General features: G+C 39.2%; 1 protein-coding gene across 8 annotated transcripts in view; it reads left to right on the plus strand.

Annotated features, from left to right (window-relative positions):
* TBCEL (tubulin folding cofactor E like) overlaps positions 1-6,943 on the plus strand; it is a 72,857-nt gene extending 65,914 nt beyond the window's left edge. For 6 of the 8 annotated variants that reach the window (XM_072822394.1, XM_072822397.1, XM_072822396.1 and 3 more), the window contains one exon: positions 2,942-6,943. In XM_072822394.1, the coding sequence (XP_072678495.1) occupies positions 2,942-3,260 (319 nt within the window). In that variant the 3' untranslated portion in view covers positions 3,261-6,943. The remainder of the gene's footprint in view (positions 1-2,941) is intronic. The other 2 variants (XR_012028778.1, XM_072822400.1) reach the window with 1 other exon arrangement.
* Positions 6,944-9,431: the final 2,488 nt, after the last annotated feature.

Below are 9,431 nucleotides of genomic sequence, written 5' to 3' on the forward strand. Positions count from 1 at the left end.
ACTTAGCCAGTTGTAGCCAGTAGGCTAGTTTCTGCCCATGGGTCATAATTTTGTGTACAAATACGTTTACAGTTGAGATTAATTTTGTTGGCCATAGTGTCAAGTATAAATAAGTCTAGGGTTATATAATTATTCTTGTAAATTTTAGTTTTATATTTAAATAGATTTAGGGTTTACCACTAGTTCTTTAATCTCACTGTTGATCAATGTTTTTCTTTTTTAGAAGGACACATGGGGGCCCTATTTCCTAAGTTCTTCCTGTTTCAGAATAGTTACCTTTTAAATTTATTTCTGAACCTAAACTTGGCAAGGTATAATACTCCTGGGTCATGCCCTCTAACTTGTTTTTTTGGTCAGCAATGACATTGTTTTGCACCTCAATTTGTTTCACTGGCTCTGCGATCTTTCTTTTTATCTCATTCTGTATATTATTTGTCATTGAGCTCTTGTTTTATTTATTTATTCATGCACTTAAGAGTTCTAAATATCTTGCTTCCAATTGTGTTTTCTTTCAGTTTGAGTTCTGTTTCTGCCTTTTACCTACTCTGTGTTTTTTTTTATTCCTTTTGCTGTGGTGTATGCCTTGTTGCCATTTTGTGTCTTCTTGCTTATGCTTAAAAGTGGGGACCTCTCTCCAGGCCATGTCTTTACTGAAACGCAGTATAAGTAAACTCTCCCTGACCCCTTCACCATTGTTTCTTTTGTCTCTCCTAGGCGGAGTTTAAGAGTGGGGGTGTTACAGTTCTAATTTTCTGTAGTCTGAAGAGAAACCATCTCTGGAGTTGGGTTCAGCTTTTATCTGACCCTGTGTGTTCTGTTGTTTTTTCTGAGATTTTGTTAAATTATCAGAGCCTAGTTTCACTTGTTTGAAGGCATATACTAGGAGATAGGGGTAGGGAAAGATACCTTTAGAGTTTGAATCATTTCACTTTTTTAATTTGGAGCCTTGGAAAATTTCAAGTGCTGGTATTTTTGTTTTTTGTTTCTTTGGGCTTGTTTTGGTTTGGTTTGATTTGCTGGCCTTTGCTGAGATCCTGACATCCAGGCCGTGGGACAGAGAGGCTTCTAGTCTCCCAAGTGTTTCCTCAGCCTTCCTTCTGGCTTGCTCCTTAACCATTAGCCCAATTTTCCCAAACTCGGAGGTGTTAGTACATTCAGGAGTGTACTCTTTAGCTTCTTTTCCCATAATGGATGCTGGTGGTTGGATTAGGATCTTTGCATAGCAGAACCATATAGTACACAGCTGGTTCCTTTTAAAAGCCTATCGCAGTAAGGTTATTCCCTCTCTTCTTATGTTAATCATTGCTGGTGATATTTTTATCCTTTTAAAAACTACCCTTGTTCTTGACACAAGTTCTGGGAGAAGATTCGTAGTCTGTTTCATCATGCCACCATCTTTTCCACGAAGTTCTAAATAGATTTCAATAAATTATTTTCTAGAGGAATATGTCTGTTTGAATGTGAATTTCAGAATAGGAATGTAATGCTGATATTCTTTATTTGTATAGGAACTTAGTTTTTACAAAGTACTTATTCATCTATTGTTTTCTATAATTCTCTTGACTGTTTTATAAGGTAGAAAGGGCAGACTTTTTAATCCCAAGTTTACTAATAAGGAAACTGAGGTACAAAGGGATTGAGCTGAAAAGTCACACAGCTAATTATAAGATGGAGTGAAGACGCTGAAGTCAGATCTCCTGACTCCAAAGCCAGTACTGTTTTACCATATCCTGTTACTCCCTTTGATGAAAATTAGTACCGCCATCCTTACCCTCACACATCTTACCACGTCTTTAATACCTACCAGCCTCATAACATTGATTTAACTGAGCTAAAGCTATAAGTAGAGTGGGGGAATAGTCTTACATGACCATTGCATTCTGATCCTGATCAGTAGGTCTTGGGTATAGTAAAGCTGATATCAGATCTTCATCATTTTTTTCTTTCTCTGATTTGTAGAAAACTGTACCACTTCCTCAGTAAAATCAGACCTAGATTCTGCAAGGCTGGCATTGGAGACAGGATTTACCACAGGGGAAATTTCACCTTGTGGGCCCTAGTTTCACCTCTATAACTCACTTTTCTCTTTATTCCTGCCTCAATCAAGGAACTTTATTCCTCATTTGCCACTTTCCACTTTTTCACAAAAATGTATTTTTTTAACATTTATGTATTTATTTTAGAGAGAGTGGAGGCAGGGGAGAGCACAGGGAAGGGGGCAGAGGGAGACAGAGAGTCTCAAGCAGACTCCCCGCTAATCATGGAGCCCAACACAGAGTTCAGTCTCACAGCCCTGAGACCATGACCTGCGATCATGACCTGGGCCAAAATCTAGAGTCAGATGCTCAGCCGACTGAGCCACCCAGGCACCACACAAGAATGTATTCTTGACTCTTCTACAAAGTCCTTGTATGACAGCCAATGAGACGAGCCTGGAACATTTCAAACAAAGCATCAGTGAAAAGGCTGGATTAACAGCTCACATACAACTAGATTTTTTGTTGTCATTTGTAAGTTGTCTTCTCTGGTAGTCAGAAACTGGCCTCCTTTCATCTTCTCATCGGTTACCAAGCAACACATGCTTAGATATATGCTCTTCTTGATGGTGACACCCAAGAAAGCAAGTTCTTGTGATTAGACTTCTCTCTATAATCCTTGTAGTGTCTACTTTTCTAGGTTCTCCTTTCCTCCCCAAGTCTGTTCTTCTATAATGATGAATAACAGGCATGGTGACCATCTTTAGGGCAAATTCTCCTATCCACAAGGATGTGGTTTTACTGTGGCCTCAGAAGGGCAACTGTAGCAAATCACAGATTACACAAATAGTTCACCAGGTAGATGGATAGATGGAGATGATATTAGAACAGGGTTGTAGCAGTCTAGTTTTCTTGTAGTTCATGTGCTAGTGGCTTAAGCTGACACTGTTTTCTTATCTTTCTAGGTATCATGAACTGATTACAAAATATGGGAAGTTGGAGCCTTTGGCAGAAGTGGACCTCAGACCCCAGAGCAGTGCGAAAGTAGAAGTCCACTTTAACGACCAGGTGGAAGAAATGAGCATTCGTCTGGACCAAACAGTTGCAGAACTAAAGAAACAATTAAAAACTCTAGTGCAGTTACCCACAAGCAACATGCTTCTCTACTATTTTGACCATGAAGCACCCTTTGGCCCAGAGGAAATGAAGTACAGCTCTCGGGCACTGCATTCTTTTGGCATTAGGGATGGAGATAAAATTTATGTGGAATCCAAAACAAAATAACCTCTACCAGCCTTGTAAAAACACATACATAAGGACTTCTTGCAGGGCATTTGTTTTCAACGTGGTTTTCTTTAGGAGGGAGAAGGTGGTTTTTGTTTTGTTTTGTTTTGTTTAGGTTTTGGGGGGTTTTGTATATTTTTCCCCCTAGGATGGGTAGGGGGCTGTTTTTGGCATTTTCTACCACAGAGTTCTTCAGCTCAGCCAGCAGAATTGGCCACATCTCCAGTCCACGTGCCCTCCCTCATGAAAGATGACCAAGAAATCACCAATTTCATACTGTGTTCACTGGGATGTGTCTACCGCTTGGTTATCGTGACCATTTAGGTTTACTTGTGAAGAAAGCATGAACAGTGTGTCCCCCCTCAGCAGGGTAACTTGTAGGAGTTCAATCAGGAGCAGGGATCTTTATGGGAAGGGCCAGTTCTTCCATTTCCCCTCCCTCTCTCCCTCCTTTCCTGTGTTGGTTCAGTTTTTCATGTTGACTTGTGTCAGCACGTTTACCTAACAGTTTTATTCTGTCCATAAGTAACTTCTCTTTTCTCAGTGTGGGCAGTTTTTTTCATTTCTCCCTTTTGAAATAATTTTATGTTTTAAGCATTTTTCGACCTGATTCTGAACTCAGGTATTCAGTTAGAACCTGTAACTCTGTTAGGATCTTGAAGAGGAGCGGATGGAGAGTTAGAACTCCAGGAAACCTCGCTGCTGTTCTGGCAGCCCAAGGCAGAGCAGCCTGGTCCCTTTGGAAGTCATGGTGTCCATTTCAGTGTTGTGCACACATGACGCCCACCCTTACTTCCATAATATGAAATGTGTCACATTCCACAGTTCTTTTTATTTTTGCTAATTGATGATATTTCCTCATATCTAGCTATCTCTCATCACCTTAAACCATTGGGAATAGAGGCCTGACTTTATGAAGAATCCAATAGAGATGGATAAACGTGCCGGGAGAGTTGGGAATTAGCTAACAGGCTCTCCATGGTGTGTGTGAGGGGGTCAAGAGAGAGAAAAGTCAGGCTGTCCAGGAGAGGCGTGTCGGGACTTCCCTGCCTGTGTCGTCACTTGAAGCCCTGGCTCTTGCACTTTGCATTAAAAGTGGGAAATTTTAATCAAAGAGAGTTTTGATTCCCAGTTCCTCCCTGGAATTCTGTGATGTCGTAATTGGGCGGTTCTTTTTGTTTCACATTTCAACTTAGCTGCCCTCACAGAAGAACAACGCTGCCTAATCTATGAGTAAAGTCTAAGTGTCAAAACTTCAGAATTGCCTCCAAGTCATACTTTCTGCAGACGCATATTTAAAGCACTAGTTCCCCCACCTGCCCTGGAATCTTTACGTTTGTTCTTTTTAGTCCTTTGTTAATCAGGGTGACCCCTTTGTTTGGTAGACGTTTCTCTTGGTCCACCGTGTTTGCAGATGGGAGACTCGGGGAAGACGGCATCACTAAGGGCAGATGATATGCACATGAAGTATTTTCAGAGAATGTAATCGTTATCGGATTACATTTGGCCTTTTGACCTTTGTTATGTGATTCCACCGCTCCTACAAAAGTCTTTAATTTCTTATGAAATTTTTAGATGACTCATAAATTCTTCACATCTGCAGAGTTGTGATTATTATCGCTACTTTTTAAAATTTCTCCTATGCCATAACAGCAGATATTTATTCTCTTAATGCACTTCAGGTTCAGTATCTATAAAGCCTTTGACCCAGGCCTCCTGAGTCAAGTCAACATTCACCGTAACATTAAAGGTAGAAACCAAAGGGTTTGAGAAAGATGAATGAAGCCCATTCTCCTTCTGTCGCAGACTTTATCTTTCAAAATCACAAGAATGAGCAATGGTGATCCAGTCTGGGTATAGACAAGAATAATTATTTTGCAATCACATTCTCCTGACAGATTTTTGGAAGTGGGAAAAAAAAAAGTGTGGCAACAGTGTCATGAAGATAAAAACCGTGGGTGCTTTGTGTATGTGTGCATGAGTGCAGACGAGTTTGAGAGAGAAACAGTGTAATTGAGCCCGCCGCTTTTGTCAGCCTGGGAAACAGATGCACTCTTATTTTTCGAGGTTGTATGACCCCTGACTGTCCCACAGCAGAAGGCAGAGCAAACACTTACGTTGTGCTTTAATCATAAGTGGAATGGTCACAATAAGATATTTTATATATGACAAAGTTTTATGAAATGCTTTTTTTACTATTAGAGACCTTCTGTTCGACAGAACACAGTGTCCATCAACTGCAGGCATAATTCCTCTATTATACAGTTGCATGTCAGGGGAACTTCTCATCTAATTCAGTGGATGTGGGTATTTTTAGGGCATTGTAATTGATGGTTTTAATAATTGCCGAACAATTTTTGATTGAGACAAAGTCTAATGCAATTACCGGTCTTTTAGAGCTACAGAACAGAAGTAAAAGAGAAAAGCTATTTGAGCATGCGTACTTGTAGATTTATTTGGGCGGCTGGGTAAAGATGCTGCTTTTGAAATAAAATTGGTGCTGTGTAGACACTTGTAACCCAAATTATTTTTATAACAGGCCAAAAAGAAGGAGACAGACCATGGACCTTTTGAGTCTAAAAGTTATGCCTAATCGGTGGCAGCAGCAGCTTCTCTATATTTTAATATAGACTTTATTCACATGCAGCAAGAGCCTATTACCGGCATTTATGAGGCAAAATGCTGTCGGAGCCAGTATTACGGATATGTTGCTGCAGGCACAGTGTATAGAACATATCTTTTCTAAAATAGAAATTCTTTCAGTTGAGAAAAAAAGGAAAGGAGTAATAGAAGAAAGCCAGTTCAAAACCAAGGGATCCTCCGTTCCCGCATGTGGCTACTGAAGCCACGACAGAAATCAATTTTTGAAGTTGAATTGTTGAAATAGCTCAGATTGCTTTACAGGAGAAAAAAAAAAAGTTCAGAGTCCTGTGTCTTCTTTTGTTGTTGTTATTATTAAGTTTCTCTTGTTTCTGCAACCTATTGCCACCATGACCATGAATACATAAGAAAGCAGTGGATATTCTACACCTTGTTTCTCTAAGACCTTTTGGTGAAAATAAGCCCAAAACAGGAGCTACGTGTAAGAGAGCCACATGTTATGATGATCTGTTTTAAATTTTGTTCACTTAGAGAAATGCGAGTTCAGTTCTCGCCCAACCTTTCATCTATGTTGCTAAGAGCAGCAGTGTCCCGACCACAGAGCACTGACCCCCATTCTAGGCACACCGGTGATGGCTCTTACTAGTGCATGCGTGAGCGTGACTTGCTCCATGGCGAATGCTAGGCTCTAGGGCATACAAAACAGGAATACAAAATAATAGATTGTTCTAAGCAATGTCATTTCTGTTTATGAATTTGATTTTTCCCTTCATTTCATGTTAGATTGAAAACGCAAACAAACTGCTTTCAAGTACACCCAGAAGCTATCTGTGTTACCAGATGTGTTGTGAACACTCTATTTTTCATAGGTGCTTCCTTAATATATGTCCATTGTAGTGATGGAGAGGGACTGGGATCTCTCAGGCTCTTTACTTGCCAGTTGTCTCCTGCAGCTAATGGAAATATATATTTTATTTTAGAATATAATTTAAACATGAAGGTCTATTCTTTGCACTTTTTATTAAGACATATATATATATATAGATAATCTTTAAAAAAATTAAAAATCCAAGTCCACTTTCTCTTTGTGTTCTGATTTTTTTTCTGGAGGTCTGGGGTCAAGATCTGTGATTTATTCTTATATAGCCAAAGGTTGACATCACTGCTGTGGTTGAGTCCTCCGGGGAGTTGGCTGAAGCTGAGAAGAATTTGACCATTTCACACGAATTTCATTGGAATTTTGCCAGTTAGAAATGAAAACTGCAAAAAGATTCATAGGAAACATGTCATTGCTTTAGTGTTAGCAAATTTTTATGCTTCTAACATGTTCTTCATACTCCCTTTTTATCCTCTTAAGGATAAAGACCTCCCTTTGAGGTACTTGGCATCCTCTTTTTTGAGTAAGGATGAAAACCTCAATTTGATGTACTAAAAATTTACATTTTTTTCAAGTGACACTTTTTTGCCTTTTGAAAATAATTTTCTGTAAGAATTGGAGTTTGGGACACTTGAATCCTACCCACTTATCAATAATTTATTGGTAAGATGCAATGAGTTAACCTTATATCAAGAATGAAGTTCCAAGAACTGTACTTTATTTCTGTAATTAGAAGACCGAATCTATTAACTTCTCTCTCAGTGTTCCAGAAGGATGTATCATGATCTGTTTAAATATTTCTTCCCCTTACTCAAATTTCAGGGTATACTTTTAAATTCTATGCCAAATGCTGTTTAGTTAGTATTTATTATGACCTTCTCTGAGTATATTTGCAAGGTAGACCTATGTCAAGACATCCAGTATCCATTGGGCTGGAAGATACTATGATTCCCACTGGTTACTAGAATGCATGTAAATGAAGAAGGTTACCTTTCAAGAAATGAAGTCACATGTTTCTTTCCAACTCTCCTCTGGGAAGGAAGTTATCTTCAACTTAGAAATTCAGAGCTTAAATTTAATCATATAACTTTTAAAACTCATATAGGTCATTTCATCTACTTATAACTTTTTTTTAAAGATTTTTAAATTTATTCATCAGAGAGAGAAGCGGGCTCTTTGCCAAGCAGGGAACCCAAACAAGGCGGGACCCGATCCCAGGACCCTGAGATCATGATCTGAGCTGAAGGCAGATGCTTAACCTTTTGAGCCACCCAGGTGTCCCCATCTACTTTTAACTTTTTAATGTCACCAGGGTTTAGGAATGGAGTTAATCCATGGGAAAAAAATAGCATATCATACTGTAACTCCTTTAGATAATAATTGTTTATTCCTTCAAAAATTTTAGACTAACATTGGAAATCTTGAGCTTTATTTTAACAAACATTAAAATATTGAAATATGTATATTTGCATGCATATATGTATATCTGAATATACTACACATGAGAGGTTCTTGTGCTGGCTTCCCACCTTACTCTGAACTAAAGAGAACTTCACAACTGGGTTTTTTTTTACTAATACAGTTTAGCATTATTCTGCTGAGTCAGTGGCATTTTTACAACTCTATTTCAAAACACTGAAATGCTGACCTAAATAATAATTGATCCCGACAGATCAACCTGAAGAAATCAGGTTTGTTTGTTTGTTTGTTTGAAGATTTTATTTTAATTTATTTGACACCACAAGCAGGGGGAGCAGGCTCCCTGCTGAGCAGGGAACCTGATGTGGGGCTCTATCCCAGGACCCTGGAATCATGACCTGAGCTGAAGGCAGATGCCCAACCGGCTGAGCCACCAGGCACCCCAGGAAATCAGTTCTTAAAATAAGAATTTCTAATAACTGTTTAATGTTTTGTCTTACCACTTTTCTTCAAGGCAGTTTCAGCACCGGAATAGTTTGCTTGCACTCTATTTGAAGGCACGCATATTAAAGGGGGAGCAACAAACTCATAACCCAGGGGGAAGGAGAGCCGTAAGTGGATAGAGGTGCTGGTTGTATGACTCATTGCCAGGGGTCCGAGCTTACAATGTTTATTTCTCACGTTTCTTCTAAACACTAGTAATGAGCATTTATTTTCAACCAGGACCCATTCTAAATGCTCTACCTTATATTAAACCCATTTGGTCTTCATGACATCCCTATGAGGTTAGCACTTGCTATCCCCATCTTCTTCCTAGTGAAGAGACTGAGATACAGAGAGGTTAAGTAACTTGCCCAAAGTCACACAGTTGGTTAACAGAGCCAGGATTCAAACCCAAGGAATTTGGCTGTGGAGTCCATGCATTTACAACAGCTAGTATGTAATACTTGCTGCTAAAATTCTCCATAACCCTCCACACATGCTCACACACATACCCGTTTATTGTCAGTCTTTATGTTTCATTAAAACGAGATGTTCCTCTATCCATTTGCTAAATTGATTTGCTCTATAACAAAATCACTGATGTGGCTGATGGCTCTAAATCCAAATTGGAATTTATCCTCATGCCATTCCCAGGATTGTGAGATTATAGTTGATATGTACCCGTTGTCCTCACTGCTCCTCTGAAGTGCCACCTGGACACTTGTGATGGGTGCTTTTGATAAAAATACATGAGCCAATAATATGATGCAAGAAAACTGAGAATTTGGTTT

Source organism: Canis lupus, chromosome 3 (genome assembly GCF_048164855.1).
Source record: "Canis lupus baileyi chromosome 3, mCanLup2.hap1, whole genome shotgun sequence".
NCBI classification, from domain to species: Eukaryota; Metazoa; Chordata; class Mammalia; order Carnivora; family Canidae; genus Canis; species Canis lupus.